The 21,691-nt window shown below is 34.4% G+C and overlaps 1 protein-coding gene across 1 annotated transcript; it reads left to right on the top strand.

The window, feature by feature from the left end:
- Positions 1-879: 879 nt before the first annotated feature.
- Positions 880-2,193, top strand: LOC134727729 (uncharacterized). The gene has a single exon (XM_063592114.1). It carries the CDS (start codon positions 880-882, stop codon positions 2,191-2,193), a length of 1,314 nt encoding a protein of 437 aa, XP_063448184.1.
- Positions 2,194-21,691: the final 19,498 nt, after the last annotated feature.

A 21,691-nucleotide genomic window follows, 5' to 3' on the forward strand; every position in this document is an offset into this window, starting at 1 on the left:
TCTGCACAATCAGAGTTCCATGAAGGAATTAAAAGAAGTCTGACATTTGTGTAACGATTAAAAAAACTATCATTTAATTAATTTAAGATGCAGTATAAAAGCAATATTAGGTGAATGTCATAAAAATATAAACTTTTTTGTACTCGGCGCATAATTGGGCATACAACAAAGTTGATTTTTCCTGACATTGACCTAATATTGTATATTTAAATCGATATTGATATTCGGTCTATACCTTTTGTTTCGAAAGTCTTTGGCACGTTTTCTTGTGTACAAAAATTAGGGCGTTAGTCCTCTCGTTTGAATTGTTAAACATTTGTCATTCAGGGCCCTTTTATAGCTGTATATGCGGTATCGGCTTTGTTCATTGTTGAAGGCATTATCATTATATGACCTAAAGTTGTTAACTTCTGTGTCATTTGGTCACTTGTGGAGATTTCATGGTTCAGTGATTCCCTATATAATCAACCAAATACCCCCTGGATCCGCCTATGAATACATATGAAGTAAACGATAAACATTATAGTTGTGTTTGCGCTTTTTTGTTACGATAGTTGAGTTAGCCTTTGATGTATGCTGTCTCTTTCGGTATAATAAAACACTTAATGCCTAGATACTCGTGGAAAATGAAAGTTTATTGTCTCTCGGATACATCTGATGCCCTCGGCTACGCCTCAGGGCAATAGCTGAAACTCGGGGACAATAAACGTACTATTCCACTGAAAACCAGTCAATAAAAAAAAATTAAGTTGATTTATATCATTACCATCAATTCCTTGTTGATTATTGCTTTCATTATCATTTTCTTAATCTTTTGTTTTAGAATGAAAATGAATCTGCGGAATATTCCTGTGTTTTCTTTTGTTATCATTGTTTGCAATGGATATAGCGAACACTGCAGGTGGAGACGAAATGAAGGAGATTCAAGATGGTTTAAAATTTGCTAAAATAATAACAACCGCAATGAAACCCATTGATTTTGAAAGATTTTTGGGAATCGCTGCAACAGAAGCGATATCCTTTGTTTCTGCAACTTTACAATTCCTCAGTTTGATATTTTCTGTAATTGACAACAGAGAATCACAGGAACTGTTAGCTATAAAGCGAATGTACAATGAAATGAACAGGCGTTTTGATCTGGTTGATAATAGATTAAATGATATCTCGTTACAAATTAACTGGACCAGAGTATCAAATCAATATAGTGGGATAGAACGCCATATTACCTCAATAGATATGCTATTACGAAACATTTATGAAAAACCTTTTGCACTCAGAGAAAATGGAAAACAAGATTTTATTTATACAATGAAAAATACATGCATGCTTTGCGCAACAGAACTATATAATGGAATCATGGGGGTCAATAAAGGGTTTTCTGACGACATTTTACAAGCTGCAATGGAAACATCGAAAAATGATCGTCCGAAAATGCAAACGTTTATGCTTGGACTTTTTAAACTTCTCGTCCAAGGAATAACTAATGAATTAGCTTATCATAATTTTGTCCGTGGTAATGACGATTATTTGGCCTACAAAAAACAATGGAAGGGTCGTCTCGATAATGTTACCGCGAAAATGCATAAAATAAATGATGAAATCAAAAGTAAATATCATGAACAAGCAGAGAAAGATATTGCTTTGTATTCCCTTAAACATCCCAGAAATATTATGTCTAACCAAATTTTTTCTGGAAATCTATATCAATGTCTAGTTCGAAAATATGACTGGCGCGACTGGTTACTAGTTGTTTACAGACCAATATCTGGAGTGAATAATCATATCAACCACATTTGTGAAGGATACCGAAGATATGGAGTGTATGGGAGGGACGTTTTAGTGGCAAGTGTTGATCAAGTAAAAGATGCAATCAATATTACGGCTGCAGATGAAATAATAAGTAGAATAATCACAACATACACGTCTTGCGCTCAAGTATGTTCTTCGGGATATAGTGGATATGGTGGCAGTTATTGTACTAGCGGTATGTATCACAGTGAATGTACAGCGCACAATCTAGATGCACAGGGTGTGTATCTAACTATTCCAGGAGAAACCAGAGATTGTCGAATTTATGCTTCTGTCGGCGTGATTGATTCGTGGGTGGATTTGTGGTATCATGGTCTACCTGAACGACTAGTTCACAAACGTACACCTGGCTCTAACTCGTACTCTATTCATTTATTTGGGTAGGACATCTAGAGTACTAATTTAAATAATTAAACACTTACATGAGAGTCTGATGAATTAGCAATTATGAAATACAAAACATTTTTTAGGTGGGATTCAAAACCATTAACTCTATACATGAATATTTGTAGAAATAATTGGGTAAAGCAAGGAGATTTTCCAAAATCTGATTTTGTGCAATTAAAAGTTAAAGCTTATCCTAAGTTTTTATTCTTTTATTTTTTTTTTACTGTCAATGGCATAACCTTCACTTTTCTTTATGATACTTTTAAAACAGTAGATTAATCAAAAAGAAGTTGAAATGACGCGTTTAAATGAATTTGCAATTTCGCAGGAATAAGCGTATGCGAATCACAGGAAAAAAGACTAGAAACTGTGAAGCAGTATAATGACGCAAAGAAAATTTGATGTTTAGATCAATAATTGTCGGCAAATGTTCCATTATTCAGAACGAGACCAGAAAATTAAATATCAGATATAAAAAAAAATCGACTGAGGAACAAATAAGTATCGAATAAATTATCGGTTATCAATCGAACGCAGAAAATAGTACACATTCGCTAACGTGGTTATTTCAACTCTACAAAAGTAGATTTAACACCAACGAAATGAAAAGCTATAAGAAAAAGAAATTATTAAAAAGGGGCAATGTATGAAAAGCGAAAAAGTAACAGGGTATCAGTGGAGCGCAGAAACGGATGCAGACGCGCTAATATGGTAGTTTGATTTCTACAAACCAATGTTTTATGAATGTGATACTAGTAAAATTAGAATAAGAAAATAATATGTAGCGAATAAGTACCATGGTATCATCAGTCGAGTGCATAGACGATTCGCCAACGGAGAAATTGCAAAGCACCGAAACAAGAACTGACACCAGAGACATGAAAAGAAATAAAAAGCAACCGTTAAAATGCGCAAGGTACAAGCAAATAAGGAACATATAAGTAACTAACAGTTTAGAGCCGAAACGCGTATAGAGTAATCTTACCTCTACGGACCAAGAAGTCAGGAACAAAAAATTAGAGGAAAGAAAGAATTTAAAAGATGTATTGTATAAAACACGATTACTAAAGGTAACAGTAGTATATCGCTGTTCGAAATTCATAAATCGATTGAAAGAAAAAACAAATCCAGGTTAGAAACTAACACTGAGGGAAACGCATCAAATATAAGAGTAGAACTACGACACATCAGAAACACAACTTCAAAATGTAACACACAGAAACGAACTATAATATAACAATGGCCATTTTCTTGACTTTGTACAGGAAATTTTACGGGAAAAAATGTAGGGTTGAACCTGGTTTGTGGTAAACCAAACCCCTCGCTTTAATAAAACATTAAAATGACAGCTTTACATGGCAGGACTACAATACAAATTAATAGGAGAAAATTTGGAACAGAGAAACAAACGAATTATAGCTAACAAAAGGTATCAGGTTTAAAATTTTATTCGCCAGACGTGAGTTTCGTCCACACAAGACTAACCAGTGACGCTCAGGTGAAAAAAAGTTCGAAAGCCAACACAAGTCCAAAGTTGAAGAGCACTGAAGACCAAAAGTTCCAAAAAGTTGTGACCAAAACGGATAAGGTTTTCTGCCTGGGATAAGATCATCCTTATTATTTAGAATAATTCATACTTTTGCAAACAATTTTTTTTATAAAATGGCTATATTATAGATATACCGGATAAACCCGAAGTGGTGACTAACTACAGAATAAAAACGGATACATTACATAAAACTACTTAACCAGCACATCAGCCGAGTTAGCCAAAGTCATCAACGGACTTGTTGACGTCAGATATGAATTTCTAAAACGATTTATAATTAGGATAGAATTCAAGATTAGATTTGTAAGAGGGATAAAACATTTATTAATAACTATGAAAATAACAATACTTATCAATGACAAATTGTGGTATTAGATTATGACTTTAATGTTTTAAACAAATCTTACACGAATAGCGGTCTTCCGAAGCAATATATACTGTAGATATGTGATTAACAATACAGTATTCTGTTACAGTATAGCAGGCGAGTCTTATGGTCATATAACCTCTGTGATATACCTGACTTAGGTTTGTGGGACTAAAGACGAAGTATATATATTGCAATAAAAAGAAGAACTTTTAAATTATCATCCTTTACTTTGGATTCAAACGCCAAAAAAGGCTGATACATGTAATCATCACAACAATCATGGTTAAGACAATACAACGTTTCCGGAAAGTACGGATTCAACATACAGATATATAACATCCCCGCCCAAAAATGAAAAATTCCCATATTTTTCGAAAATGTTGAATTCGTACTCCAAAAAGAAAAAGATTCAAAATTTCCATTTATATATAACAATACAACATACAAAAAACAGGCACCTTTAAACTTCATCATCTATTAATTTCTCATGTTTCACAGACATGTAAATACAAATGCATATGACCAAATGCAAGTTACTCTTTAACTTCAACATAAATATGATGTGGCGAAATCTTATAAAATATAGCATATTATCATTTACTGAATTTTAGTGTGCTTGCTAAAAAGTGATTGATATACAGTACGAGATAAGATTCAGTGGAGTCCCTACTCCTGCTGATGGTTAGATACACCTTATAATGAATAAAATTTATAGGTTACACTATAAAAAAAAATCTACTATTGCGCCGACTTTCACGGTATACCATCCCTATCATACACACATGCTCTCGATTAAATAAAACAATAAAGTGAACAAATACATTTCAGCAGAACAAGACTATCAACCAGGGTTCATTTCTGAGTCATCTCTATGCACCACTAACACACAAATCAGATTTTCTTTTCTTACTGTGCACAGACAGATTGAAAATTTAAATGCTAGGATTTCCATCAAATCAGTCATACATAAAACAAGTCTTCATTAATCTTTACTAACAAGTAAATTTAAGTATCGCAGTACTTCATTTCAAAACATTAGCTTCTACCTCTATGACTTTTCAAAATATTTCACATATTGAGGTATACCAAAAACTAACCATTAGCAACTCAACTACTTAAAAATACAACAATAAATCCAATAAGATAGCTGGCCTAACTAATCTAATCAACATATGTACATATGGACCAACAAAAAACAAAAATCATTCAACACAGTGAACTTTGACGGTATTTTCGCACTCAGTGTATTTAAAAAAAAAATTAACTGATTCATTTAAATCTTTTTAGCAATAAAACAATTTACTAACATGAAAGTCTTTTCAAATGGAAACTTTTAAAAAGAAAAATACTTTTCTCAAAACTTTGTATGTCGTTGTATTCAAATAGTTGAAATACTTAGAAAAAATAACAGTTCTGTGACAAAAAAAAACCAACGTCTTCAACATATGTTTGCAATAAATGATATTACTACATGTACTAATCATAAAATGTATCAATAAAATGTATCTTCAAAACAGTTCAAGTAAATTGTATCTTGTTCTGTAACTTTCGATATGCATGAGATAAATCTCACAGCAAAATATGTCTTATTCAGCCTTCTGATTGCGTTGTCATGAGATAAATCTCACAGACATGCGTTTACGGAATAATCGGAGGTGGTCTCGACTTCAATAAGGCACGCGCCTTTGGTCCTAACTGATTGTCTTCGATCCAAATTACGTTTTGCGCCGGTTCCCCTATCAAATGTGCAAGGTAGCGAGTATTTCCATCGTGATATTTCTTTGCTAAAAATCTTTTCACTTTTAATAATGTCCCGTCTGACGCAGAGCTTGTTTCGTTGCCTGATGTTACAAAATAATCGTCTCTGAATCGAATAGGTTTTTGTCTCTCTCTTGTTGATCTCCGGAGATTTGGCACTTCTTGAATTTCGTTATTTGTGCTAGATTGTTCACTTATCAAATTATCATGGCTTGCTGACGCAGTATCCACGGTATCTTGTTTGTTTATAACACGATCCATAAAATATTCACATGGATTTGGTACACTTTTATACGCTGGTTTTAAACGGTTAATATGCACTTTTGGAATAATTTTGTTTGTATTCGGGTCCATTAACGAATAAAGATGTGGACTGTCTATTTGGTGAATGAAATACGGTCCTGCATGTTTTAGCTTAAATTTCTGACCAGCCCCTCTGGGGTCTTTTCCTAAGTACACATAATCCCCTTTTTCTAGAGACACATTATGAGCTTTCTGATTGGCCCTTTCAATCATTGATATTTTAGATTTTTCTGAATTTTCACGCACTTGTTTTCGAATGCATTCAAGTTTGTCAGCAAACTCTCGAATAAAATTGTGATAATCTTTGGGAATTTCTGAAAATGCGGTTTTTGATACACACGATAAGGGAAATGATGGTCTTTGTCCATAAATAATCTCAAATGGTGAATATTTTGCTCCTTCATTTACGGAATTGTTCATAGAAAAGACGATGCTTGGAATAAAATCCTCCCAATTTGTATTGTTCAACAAATACGGTGTAATTCGCTCTGCTAAGATTCTGTGTGAGCGTTCGCAAGTTCCCAAACAGTGGTGTGTAAAACTTGGTGTGAATTGTTGTTTGATATCTAAAAGTCTACATATTTCCTTTGTGCATTTTCCAATCATCTCGGGTCCATGATCGCTAATAAGGGTATCAAAAACACCAAACTGAGTGATTATTTTATAAAGTGCATGCGAAACAGTAATTGGGTCGGAATTTGGTATAGGCTCTGTAAAAATAAACTTGCTAAACATATCGACTGCAGTACACACGTAACTGTTGCCTGACTTAGACACTGGAACAGGACCAAAAAGGTCAACTTCCCAAACTTGAAAAGGACGAATTGGAGTTTGAAAAGCAACAATGCCGGCTTTAGTCTTTCTAGTAGTCATCTTACGACACTGGCAAGCATGACAAGATTTTATGAAGTCGGACACTTGTCCTGCTGAATTTGAAAAATAATAATGTTCCCTGATCAAGTCTACTGTATGCTGAATGCCTCCATGGCCTCCAAGTGGTGAATCATGGTAAAGCTAAATAATTGTTTTTATGGCTATTTCAGGTAATGCAAGCTGACAAAATTGTTGAGTTCGCTTAGATCTTGCGACTCTAGTGTGAAAAAGCAAGTCATCGAATAAAGAAAAATCTCCTGATTCAAGTAGAACTTTAAGAGCTAGTTTTTGTGATTGTGGTAAATCACCATTTTCTAAATATCGGAAAATATTGCCAAATTGCGGGTCAATAACTTGTAACTGTTTTAAACTTTTTTGACTGAAATCACAATTTCGGAAAATTTTCATCGATTCTATTTTCTGTCGGACAGTTTGCTCATCGGAAATAAAATTAACATCTGACGAATCGTCTACAGTTGCCGATACTATGCTATCACTTTCAGGTATATTTGATGAGCTTAATGCAGATTGGCTCGTTTCAACGTTATTTGTAGTAAATTGACTGGTTTTGCTTGAATTGTTCATCATAAGGTTTTCATCGCTTGTTTCACCTCTATCGAAAGATTGTACAGAATGTTCCTTTTCGGAAACTTTTGCAGTTGAGTCGGAAATGTCAGACGCCATCGGTTTTTCGACTATCGATACTGGTTGATTCGTGCAAACTCGTTTCTTAGTAAATTTGCGTTTAACACAATCATTATTTTCCTCGGTATCGCCTTCATAATCAAAGTCTGTTTGTTTGAAAGATTCACTGACTGACCTACTAAACAAATTTTGCAAAATATTAATATTATTAAGCTGTAGTTCGTCGGTGTCACTTGATTGATTTGTCACTTCACAATAAGTTTGTAAAAGGCATGCCATTCGGTGTAATAATATTTCCGACATTTTCAGTGTGATAGGAAAAATATGGATCAAGCTGGTCCGGACTTTCAAAACCTGTTGTTGACGATTTGTTAGGCACACGGGACAGAGCGCGGCGACTTGCATGTCGTTACCCGGTTTATATCTCAATTCAAAATTAAACTGCTGTAATATGGCGATCCATCTTTCAAAGATTGCTCCTTTTAACTGTTTTTTGAAAAAGTGGCTTAAGTGCTTGGTGATCGCCTACGAATTTTTGTCCCCTTAAATACATAGAACAGTCTAATATTGCTGTTACCATACCAAGAAGCTCCAATTTTGTGGGACCATAAGACCTCTGCCATTTACTTAGAGACTTTGAACCAAAACGAATAACACGCAATTCTTCACTAGAATCATCCATTGGGTGTTGTTGATATAACATATATCCTATTCCTTTACACGATGTGTCAACTGCAAGGTAAAACGGCAGGTCGTACTTCGGAAACGCAAGAACTGGTGAGTTTGCTAGTAATGTTTTAACTTTCTTAAAAGCCTGTTCCTGTTCGATTCCCCATTTAAATTTTACAGATTTTTTCAGTAACTTGGTCATTTGGGTCAACTTCCGCACTAAAGTTTTGTATGTACTTTCGAAACCAGTTAAAAAGTCCAATAGCTCGCCGTAAATCTTTAACCGATGTTGGCGATGGCATATCTAGAACTGCACTAACACGATCGGCGGGAGGTTGAATTCCATCTTTTGATATCAGATGGCCAAGAAAAACGCAAGAACTTTGTGCGAATGAACATTTCTTCGGTCCGAGCTTTAATCCGGCAGTGGCAAGACGATTGAAAACTTCATTTAAATCACCAATATGATCCTCAAAAGTTTCAGAAACTATCAGTATATCGTCCAAGTAACATAAACAAGATCGAAATGTCAAGCCCTTCAAGACTTTGTCCATTAATAGCTGCATGGACGCTGGAGCGGAACTTAAACCCATTGGTAAACGGAGAAATTTATATGATCCAAAACAAGTGTTAAACGTAGTATATCGTTGACTTTCCATTGAAATAGGTAATTGGAAATTTCCAGAGCTCAAATCTATTGATGTAAGAAAAACTGGTTTTCGGTCAGAAAAAGATTCGGTTAAGTCTTGTAAATCTGGAATTGAATATTGGAAATCTTGACATTGACTATTTAAGTACCTAAAGTCACAACAAAATCTAAACTGAGACAAACTTGTAGATTTATTCATTGAAGTATTTTTGGATTGAGGTCTCGTTCGTTTAGATACAAGAACTATCGGACTAGTAATCGGTATATCTTCCGTTTCTTGAACCGGTGAAATAATGCCCTGTTTTAATAATTCATTCAAGTGATCACGTAGTACATTTTTCTTGTCCGGTGACAATCTATAAGGTTGCTGATGCTTTGGTTTAAAGTCTGGTTTTAAGCAAATGGTATGTTTAACAAGTTCTGTATATCATAACCTAGGATTTTCATCGGTAACAAACAAATCTTTATATTGAATTAAAAATTGTGATATTTGCCGCTGCTCATCGGTTGATAAATGTTTTGGCAATTCAAAGTTTGACAAAAACTTGGACTCAGTTTCTTCACCTGAATTATGACTACTTTTTTTCTAATTGTACATTTTGAACAAAGTGTTTGTCTTTTTCATCTGCATTGATTAACATGTAATCTTCCGTGAACGGTTCAAAACTAGCAATAACGTCTCCACGTGAGATAAATATTTGGTCATTAGTAGGATTTAATAACTTGATCGGAACAGTTGTATGAAATTTACAGTAACAACGGCTTTTGAAATTAGAAGTCCGCTTTTCATCAAATGAGAACTATTCTTACACAGTCCTGTTTGTCCCTGAAGAATAAAGCTTGCCACTTTACCCCATATCAAAAGTTCAGAATTTGGATCTACAGAAACATGCTTTTGTAATTTTACTTTCGCTGTTTTATTTGAGACAGATAAACTACTAAAATCCAATACAATTTTCTTTGAAATTAAGTAACTCGTTCCAAGAATCAATGGATGTGAAGATTGAGTTAGAATATATGTATGTATCCAATGCTTGCCCTGTGGCACTTGTATTTTGACGGTACATTTGCCAATAATATTAACGGACTGGTTATTCGCCAAAACAATTTTCTCTGATACTGAACATATTGACGTTTTACAAGTGTCAGGCCAAGAATCATAAAAACTTTTAGAAATAATGTTTATTGAACTTCCAGAGTCTACAAGTGCAGCGACATATATGTGATTGACCTTGACGGGCATATGAATAAATTGAGATTTGAAACTAGTTAAATTTTCATCAGTAAATTCGCAGTCTTCAGTATCAGTGGAATAATTAACATAGTTTAGTTCTTCACGTTGACGACTTTGAGGCGGACTCCTTTTCCTGGCACCCATGGATGAACGCCCGGGGGAGCGTGCCCTATGACCCCCGGGTTCGACTGGTTTCCCGGATTACTATGATGGTAACACTGAAAAGCACCATGACCGAATTGCTGACAAAGTTGACCATTCCAGTTGCAATTTGCTCGATAATGACCAGGAGCCTGACAATTAAAGCATGTTTTTGGTCGGTTATTTCCTGCCTGACTTGAAAAGTTATTGTTGTAACGAGGGTTGTTGTAACGAGGTTTTTGATATTTTGAGGCATTTCTGGTTTGATATTGGTACTTTGTGATTTTAATTCTGATAATGCTTTTGTGAGCTCTTTAACTTGGTTTTGTAAATCTTGAACAGCATTATTATCATTAGCAACCATTGGCTTAGCAGCTGCTACACAAACTTCATCATTCTTTCTATACCCATAGGCTTCGCCCATTTTAGCTGCGGCCAACGCACTAACACTGTTTTTATGTGTACCAGCCCTAACAAAAAACGCAAGCTGTTCCGGTAAACCCTTGATAAACTGAGAGAGAATTTCATGGTCCTTCTTTTTCAAAATCTGAGCTTTCTCAACTATCTGTCCATAAAAATCTTCCAAAATTTGACCCCTACTTAATTTCATATTTTGAAAATTTTTGCTCTCAAGGAACACAGTCGGACTTTGCCAATCTAACTCAATATACTTTTCTTCAAAAATTGTAAGAAAATGTCTCCATGTACGTTTGCTTCCCGAATCTAGTGAATTAAACCATGTTAATGCAGGCCCTTTTAAATTAAGGTGGAAAGCGACGATCATTCTCTGATCATCGATATGGTCAATTTTGTGAAGAGTTACAAATGAAGTAAATTCTTTCATAAACACTGACGCATTTTCGTGAGGATACCCCCCCCCCCCCCCCCCCAAAAAAAAATTTTGCAACAAGCAGCCAATTTTTCCATTATTGCATCTGAATCTCGAATGAAACTAACTGTTTGATTTGCCAATGACACAGAAATATTTGGAGTGTTAATTTTAGGAACTAAAGAAAGTAATTCGTTGAAATCGGCATCCTCAGATTCGTAATTTCGTGGCAAATAAGTGTCATGAAAAAGAGCTAGATCGTCTTCACTATCATATCGGTTCATAGGTGACGCTTCTTGTCATGGAAAATTCAAATGTAACGAGATAAATCTCACATACATAAATAAACAGTTTTATTCAAATATACAGTCATTTTCTGCCCTTTTGTAACGTTGCGAGTCATACCACGTGTTTTGCACTGTTGACAATTATCTTCATTTTAATGTTTCATGTGTTCATTTTGTAATATTAGGTACCAATTGTTCGATTTTAGGTTCCTCCACCATGTGATATACTTGACTTAGGTTCGGGGGACTAAAGACGAAGTATATATATTGCAAATAAAAAGAAGAACTTTTAAATTATCATCCTTTACTTTGGATTCAAACGCCAAAAAAGGCTGATACATGTAATCATCACAAAAATCATGGTTAAGACAATACAACGTTTCCGGAAAGTACGGATTCAACATACAGATATATAACACCTCGCTATCAGTGGTCCATAGATTGAGGAGATAGAAACGGATTTGTGTATGTAGATTGCGCAAACCAGGTTATTGCCTTGTCAGAAGATGGAACAAAATCGAAAGTTATCGTATTTGAAAATAGTCGTGCAATAAGCATTAACCGAAAAATGTGTCTTCTTTTGATCAGCAGTTTAAAGGGCAATTCTTTTTCTTTTCTCAATTCAGGAATAAGTTCATGCTGTCTTAATTCAAAGTTGCCTTAAATGTGTTATCTTAATTGAATAAAGCTATTTCTATTTTGATACATTATATAATCACATTTAATGCAAGAGGTTATTTTGAACTATAATCATTGCCTGTAATATGAGAGAATTAGATGCGTAAATAGTATTTTTTAATTTTTTTCTATTAGATTAACTTGTGACGCTTTTTGACTCGCCATTTCAGGGTGTAGGGAAGTAAACAAAAAAATTGATATTAAAAGTATTAATCTAAAAATTTGAACTCATTAGTCAAAATGAAACTGAGATCACCACGAGATACCAAAAGAGGGACGAAAGAATCCAAAGGGACAGTCAAACTCATAAATCTAAAACAAACTGACAACGCCATGGCTAAAAATGAAAAAGACAAACAGAAAAACAATAGTACACATGACACAACATAGAAAACTAAAGAATAAACAACACGAACCCCACCAAAAACTAGGGGTGATCTCAGGTGCTCCGGAAGGGAAAGCAGATCCTGCTCCACATGCGGCACCCGTCGTATTGCTTATATGATTACAAATCCGGTAAATAGTCTTATTCGGTAGGTCAAATTCATGAAAGGGAAGGGGATTGTAGTTACGACGTAAGGAACATATCCGATATCATTTGTGAAACGGTTATTCCATAACGGTCAACCAACTCGTGATGGCGACCGTAAAATTTACGAAGGGATGATTTCAACTTCACCATTTGGAACTCTTGGTTTAATAGCTTCCTTGTGAGCAGTAACCCTCTATCAAGAAAATCATGATAGGAAATGCAAGCACAGGAATATCGTATCAATTGGGAGATATATACCCCGTATGCAGGTGCTGCTGGAATGTTGCTACTTAGAAATAGAAAGTTCACAATTGGAAAGCTGAAATCATCTCTTTTGTCGTAAAGTTTTGTCTTCAACCGACCCTCATTGTCAATTTCTAGATGTAAGTCAAGATATGAAGCCGACTTAACTATATCTGTAGTATCCGTTATCTCCAATTCGATGGGATAGATGCGTTCCACATAGTCACAAAATTTTTAATTGTTTAGTGAAAGAACGTCATCTATTTAGCGGAAAGTAGAGTTAAAGGATATTGCTAACTTCTTATCTTTCTTCCTAAGAAGTTCCTGCATGAAGTCAGCCTCATAATAATAAAGAAACAAGTCAGCAAGGAGAGGGGCACAGTTTGTTCCCATTGGGATGCCGACAGTCTGTTGAAAAACACGTCCTCCGAACGTAACAAATAGGTTGTCAATCAAGAAATCAAGCATCTTGATAATATCGGTTTCAGAGAATTTTTTGTTTGAATCAGAGTGATTCTTTACAAAGTAGGATTTATCCCTCCCTAAGACAAGACAGGATACTTGTATCTACGTTGGCCATTCTTTTTTATGAAGCAAAGTAATACCAACTCTTTTAATTTCTCCAACATATTCATAAAACACTACATTAAAATCTAAAGACTGAGCAACACGAACACAAACAAAACAGTGTTCTAGAAAGTTAGTAGATCCTGCTCCACTAGTACAATTGTTATACTTTTCACAGGGTACAAAGTCATGATATAGACAGACTTAACTGTATCATTGTTGTCATTGAAAGATGTGTTTAGTTATATAGTTATCAAAGGTACCAATATTATAATTTAGTACGCCAGACGCGCGTTTCGTCAACATAAGACAAATCAGTGACTCTCATATTAAAATATTTTTAAAGCAAAACAAGTACGAAGTTGAAGAGCATTGAGGATCTAAAATTCAAAAAAGTTGTGGAAATTTTAGGATAATGCTGGCTTCTTTTCACCTTTCTTTGAGAAGCAGATGTATGAAAGAGGGACGACAGATACCAAGGGACAGTCAAACTCATAAATCTAAAACAAACTGACAAAGCCATGGCTAAAAATGAAAAAGACAAACAGAAAAACAATAGTACACATGACACTTCATAGAAAACTAAAGAATTAACGAAACGAACCCCACCAAAAACTAGGGGTGATTTCGGGTGCTCCGGAAGGGTAAGCAGATCCTGCTCCACATGCGGCACCCGTCGTATTGCTTATATGATTACAAATCCGGTAAATAGTCTTATTCGGTAGGTCAAATTCATGAAAGGGAAGGGGATTGTAGTTACGACGTAAGGGACATATCCGATATCATTTGTGAAACGGTTATTCCATAACGGTCAACCAACTCGTGATGGCGTCCGTAAAATTTACGAAGGGGTGATTTCAACTTCACCATTTGGAACTCTTGGTTTAATAGCTTCCTTGTGAGCAGTAACCCTCTATCAAGAAAATCATGATAGGAAATGCAAGCACGGGAATATCGTATCAATTGGGAGATATATACCCCGTATGCAGGTGCTGCTGGAATGTTGCTACTTAGAAATGGAAAGTTCACAATTGGAAAGCTGAAATCATCTCTTTTGTCGTAAAGTTTTGTCTTCAACCGACCCTCATTGTCAATTTCTAGATGTAAGTCAAGATATGAAGCCGACTTAACTGTATCTGTAGTATCCTTTATCTACAATTCGATGGGATAGATGCGTTCCACATAGTCACAAAATTTTTAATTGTTTAGTGAAAGAACGTCATCTATATAGCGGAAAGTAGAGTTAAAGGATATTGCTAACTTCTTATCTTTCTTCCTAAGAAGTTCCTGTATGAAGTCAGCCTCATAATAATAAAGAAACAAGTCAGCAAGGAGAGGGGCACAGTTTGTTCCCATTGGGATGCCGACAGTCTGTTGAAAAACTCGTCCTCAGAACGTAACAAATATGTTGTCAATCAAGAAATCAAGCATCTTGATAATATCAGATTCAATTTTTTTTTTGTTTGAATCAGAGTGGTCCTTTACAAAGTAGGATTCATTCCTCCCTAAGACAAGGGATTTTGAGGTTTCCCTTATAACAATAAAGGATCTAGGCAGCAAGAAAGGGTTGCAGCCAGTTCCTATTGGTTGTTGAAAAAAAACCTTCTTCAGCATGTTTAGCATAACAATAAAAAATGTCAAGTGTTTTGATGTCAGTCTAAAAGAACTTTTGTTTGGTTTATCCTTTCCAAACAAAAAGTTATTATCTACGTTGCCCATTCTTTGTCATGAAATAATTATGGACTTATTGTTTTGATCTTTAACAATTAATCATACATGTATAAGTGAAAAAGTTAGAGAATTTGAATGGTTACATACTATAACAAGAGGAAAGAAGCTGACAGTTTATATGGATTGTTTTTAGTATCACATCTGATTAACATCCCCACTAATTATAAAGGACATGTTTCACTTAAGACCATAGTTAAGAAAGACCTCGTTGGATTCTATGAAAATTTAAAGATTATCAAAAGTTTTTTTTGAGAAAAAAATCTTGAATCACTGCAAATGCACAATGCAAATGATAAAAGCAAAGGTAAAATGTGCAATGATCAATTAATCAATAGCTTAACAAACTGTAAACCAGTTGTTACACAGGGTGCAGCTATATACAACCACAGAGGTCGAACCCTGAACAGTTGGTGCAAGTATGGACACAACATTCAAGCTAGGTTCAGCTCTGAATTTGGATTGTAATTAAATAGTTGACGCAGCATAGGATTCTGACACAGAATGAATGTGGTCTAATGAACTTAAATTATTTATTTTTTATTGCTTTTGAGCAATTCATTTTGCTGTTGAATACTAATCCTTTCAACAACAAAAAGTTTGAAGAAATTCTCTTATTATTTCTGAAATGAGAAAAATTGAACACCCCCCCCCCCACCCCCCCCCCCCCCCATTTTTTTGTCATCTCCCCCTTTCCCTTATTCAAAAACCGATATCATCTCAATTCAAATTTCATCATAGAATATTAAAATATAAAATTTCATACAGTCATGGTTAAAATTAATCTAAATAGTAATTTCTAAAAAAATAAATGTGGAATGTGTCCAAAGAGACACAGATGATGCCTCCACTAGCTTATAACGTTATAAAGGGACATAACTCGAGAACTGTAATAGTGAAGCTGCCAAAAATTAAACTTGAACTGAATTAAGAGGTTAAAAGCATTATATATACATTTCATTAAATCAAGTTGAGACAAACTTAAGTCAAGGGAACAGAAACGAAAAAAATCTTCAATTTTTTTCCACTTGTAAAGGGGCATAACCCTAGATTGGTAATCAAAGTGCTTGTTATCACTGAATGGTAAAGATTGTTTTAATTTTTTAGTTGGTAGTAAACGTGAATATCGCATTGTTTATTGTATTTAGCATTAATTTAAATTGATTCAACTACTATTCTGGACAAAGAAAGACTCCAATTTCCAAAGAATATTTCTTAAAAGCATTGGTTTAAGGTGATTCCACAACCATTCTGGACGAAGAAAGATAACTCTAATTTATTGTCTTGACACTACAAAATTGCTTGTTTTGGCCCTTTATTCCTAGACTGTTTGCCCCATAACCCTTAAAATGTATCCAAACCTTCTACTTATGGTATTAAACATTGTGGTACAATTTCAGAACAATTGAAATACTTATATACAACTTATTGTCCTGACAATAGATAAATGTTTGTTTTTGCTCTTTGAGCCCCCAATTCCTAAACCCTAGGGACCATAACCTCTTAAAATCAATCTAAAGCTTCCTTTTGTGGTAATAAACATTGTGTTAAAATTTTATTGATTTTTATTTACTTATACTATAGTTATTATCCAAAACCCATCTGTCTTCATATCTGGAAGTCATATATTGCCAGAACGTGGTGTTTTGTTTATAGATCAACAGAACAAGATATTGATGTGTTTGTAAGATAAATACTACATGTACTACCTTCCCATCTGATCTTTGTTATGTAAGACAAAGTGAAGTGGCAGTTACTTTTCAAAAATGTTTAGATGATTGATTTTCAAAATCAAAAATAGTGATAAAAAAAATATTGGTAGCGAGTGCTTTGCTGTTTGAAGATTTGGGCAAATGATATATGTAAGATTTTAACATGACATCCTTCAAACGCTTTGAGTACACACTTGTGGTAAAATATGAATATATTGCATGGGCTGTTCCTATCGTACTCCCATGTCATATGCTTTTTTATGAATGAGATTACCAACGTCATAGAATGATAACGTCAGAATATATGCATTTTACGGATAAATACACGCTTGTAAAAGCGTTTAAGCATGTCATTTATTATTGCTCTGATCTTTTACATCAATCTAAAAGTGCATGGGTTTATTTAAGGGAATGGCAAATAATGCCTTCACCTAGGGCGCTTCGATTCCAAAACAAGAGGCTGTCACAACGACAGCAAACCGGATTAATTAGCATTTATTTGTGTCCTGGCAATATCACAAGAACCATTACTGATGATTGGTGAAAGTGAAAATTGTCAATATCAAATTTGACCTCTATTTTGTCATCAGTATCAACATATTAAAATTTGAAAAGCTTAGATTGAATGGTTCGTGAGTAAATGCAACAACGTGAATGGAAACACCATTTTACGATCTTTCAAGAACCATAACTCCTGAACGGTAATAGCCAAAATCGTCATTATTGAACTTGACTTCTTTTTTGTCATCAGTAACAACATATTAAAATTTGAAAAGCTTTGGTTGAATTGTCCATGAGAAAATGCACGGACACAACTGGAAACACCATTTTTCAATGTTTCAAGAACCATAACTCCTGAACGGTAAAAGTCAAAATCGTCATTATTGAACTTGACCTCCATTAAGTCATCAGTAACAACATAATTGAATTTGGGAAGCTTTGGTAGAACAGTTCATGCGTAAATGCACGGACACGACTGGAAACGCCATTTTACGATCTTTCAAGAACCATAACTACTGAACGGTAAAAGTCAAAATCATCATTATTAAACTTGACCTCTATTTTGTCATCAGTAACAACATATTAGAATTTAAAAAAGCTTTGGTTGAATGGTTCATGAGAAAATGCATGGACACGACTGGAAACACCATTTTTCAATCTTTCAAGAACCATAACTCCTGAACGGTAAATGTCAAAATCGCCATTATTGAACTTGACCTTCATTTAGTTGTCAGTAACAACATATTAAAATTTTAAAAGCTTTGGTTGAATGGTTCATGAGTTAATGCACGGACAACATTTGATTGCCGCCCGCCCGACCGCCCGCCCGCCGAGCATCCCCAAATCAATAACCGACAATTTTGTCACAAAAATCCGGTTAAAAATGGCTGTATTTGTCTTATTAGAATTGAAATAATTCATGGGGCTTGAATATATTGTGATTTTACCACGGGTTGTCCCTTTAGGCTGATATTTCACCCCTCGCTATCACTTAGGGGTAAAATATTTTGCAAATAGGGCCAACCTATGGTAAAATCACGATATATTCAAGCCCCAATAAATTATTTCTTAAGTGATACCAAACAATTTCTTGTGTTAGATTTTGATTTTAAGGTTATAAATAGAACACAAATATTTTGAACAAACGTCAGTGGTATCACAGTGTTCAGAGACAAACTTTACTATACAGAAAATTTCCTAATTTAACAAATGGCAAAGTTAAAACCTCAAACACATCAAACAAATGAAAAAAAATAGTTGACTTATTGCTTATAGTTTCTATAAAAACAAACTTAAAAATGAAAATTTAACATTGACCAATGTACAACCAAAATGAGGTAAAGATATCGACAGACATAAACAGCTTACAATCCTTCAATAAAACAAATATGTTGTTGACCTTTTGCTTATATTTTTTAGAAAAACAGACCAAAACACAACAAGAGTGCACACACTGAAATGTCTCGCCTTCTTAACTAATCATTGATATTATGTTGATAGACCTAAATATAAAGCTTTATTACAATTGTCACATAAACTCAACATTAACCAAAGAAAACGAAACATTGATCAATGAACCATGAAAATGAGGTCAAGGTCAGATGAACCATGCCAGACAGACATGTACAGCTACCATTTCTTCAATACAACAAATATAGTTGACTTATTGCTTATAAATTAAGAAAAACAGACTAAAACACTAACACTTAATACTCAGCAAATGACCGTGAAAATGAGGTCAAGGTCAAATAAACAGACATATAGATCATAAAATATTTCCAAACACCAAATATAGTTGACCAATGCATAAAGTATTAGAAAAATATACCAAAACTCAAAAACTTATCTTTGACCATTGAACCATGAAAATGAGGTCAAGGTCATATGACACCTGTCAGCTAGACATGTACACTTTACAATCATTCCATACACCAAATATAGTAGACCTATTGCATATGGTATAAGAAAAACAGACCAAAACACAAAAACTTAACTATAACCACTGAACCATGAAAATGAGGTCAAGGTCAGATGACACCTGCCAGTTGGACATGTACACCTTACAGCCCTTCCATACACCGAATATACTAGACCTATTGCTTATAGTATCTGAGATATGGACTTGACCACCAAAACTTAACCTTGTTCACTGATCCATGAAATGAGGTCGAGGTCAAGTGAAAACTGTCTGACGGGCATAAGGGCCTTGCAAGGTACACACATACCAAATATAGTTATCCAATTACTTATAATAAGAGAGAATTTAACATTACAAAAAATCTTAACTTTGTTTTCAAGTAATCACTGAACCATGAAAATGAGGTCAAAGACATTGGACATGTGACTGACGAAAAGTTCTTAACATGATGCATCTATATACAAAGTATGAAGCATCCAGGTCTTCTACCTTCTAAAATATAAAGCTTTTAAGAAGATAGCTAACGCCGCTGCCGCCGTAGCCGGATCACTATCCCTATGTTGAGCTTTCTGCAACAAAAGTTGCAGGCCCGACAAAAATTATTACCACTGTGCAATTAACTGTGAAAATGAGGTGAAGGCCAAAAAAAGCTACAAGACTAACATGACCATCATGAAATATTTCCATGCACCAAATATAGGTAGCTTATGACAAATTGTATAAGAGAAAAGACTAAAAAATTTAACACTAAAACATGAAAATGAGGTAAAGGTCAGATGACACCTGTCAGATGGACATACAATGTATAGTTAACCTAATGCATACCGTATAAGAAAAACAGACCAAAACACAAAAACTTAACTATAACCCCTAACCATGAAAATGAAGTCAAGGTCAATATGACACCTGCCACCTGCCAGATGGACATGGACACCTTACAATCATTCCATACATTAAATATACAAGACATATTGCTTAAAGTATCCAAGATATAGACTTGACCTTGTTCACTAATCCGTTAAATGAGATGGAGGTGAAGTGCAAACTGTCTGAAAGGCATGAGGACTTTGCAAGGTACACACATACCAAATAAAGTTATCCTTTTACTCATAATAAAAGAGAAATAAACAGTTAAAACAAGTGAAACTGCGAGCTACTGCTCACTGATGACACACCCCTCCAAATATTTCGGTAAACAGGAAGTTGTTGAGTGGTGAATCTGAAAAACATATCACACTGTATAGCTAACTTTAATATATTAACCCTGAAACCAAATTTCAGATATCATTTTATTGTAGTTCCTGACAAAAATGTGACAATCTTTCGACTTGGCTATCATGTGTAAAATCAGACAAGTGTTCGGTCAACAGGAAGTTGTTGAGTGATCTGAAAATACACCACACAGTATAACAAACGCAGAAATCCTTGTGTTGTTGTTCCTGAGGAAAAATGTGATGAAAATTTTCATCTCAGCTATCATGTGGAAAATGATTATAGTGATTGTTAAACAGTATAGTGATTGTTAAACAGTATAGTGATTGTTAAACAGTATAGTGATTGTTAAACAATATAGTTTTTGTTAAACAGGAAGTTGTTGAGTGATGAATCTCAAATCCATCACACAGTAAAGCAGACTTATATAAACCCTGATACCAAATTTCACAAATCCTTATAATTCTTATATCATTTGCATATTTGTAAATACTTGAATTGGATTGGTCAAGTAGAATTTTCCCCTTGGTTTACACTTCGATAAACCATGTTTCCGAAACTACTTTTGTAATCTATTCATGCGCGATACACATTCTTGCAGGGATATTGGGATTTTCAGCAAGTTGAGATTATAAAACAATTGCATAACAGTTGTTTCTATTCTTATGCATATATAACCAAAAATAAAGAAATAAAATAAATGCACTAAAGCTTCGAAAATGTATAAAAAATTGAATTTAAATAAAATTCCGGGAAGTTTCACGAAGGATTTGGCGAATTTACGTCTTACGATTGAAAACTTTCAGACGGAAGATTATTTCGTTACTTGTACGCTTCAAATTCGGATAGTATCTAATCAAAATGAAGTTTTTGAGGTAGGTGCTAGTTCATTTTAGATTCTGCTGCATTTATCAAACATTCAAATTGTTAGAAAGTCAAGATGGCGGCGTACTCCTTAGTTACGACATGTCATTGTGCTTCTAATGGTACATATAGTAGCCATCAAAGTAATAATGAAAATTAATAATCGCGTATGTTTGGCTGAAGAATTATAAGGATTAAACACATTTTTTCTAGAGGTTATTGATGTGTAAACC

The sequence above is a fragment of the Mytilus trossulus genome, chromosome 8 (assembly GCF_036588685.1).
Source record: "Mytilus trossulus isolate FHL-02 chromosome 8, PNRI_Mtr1.1.1.hap1, whole genome shotgun sequence".
Lineage (NCBI taxonomy): Eukaryota > Metazoa > Mollusca > Bivalvia > Mytilida > Mytilidae > Mytilus > Mytilus trossulus.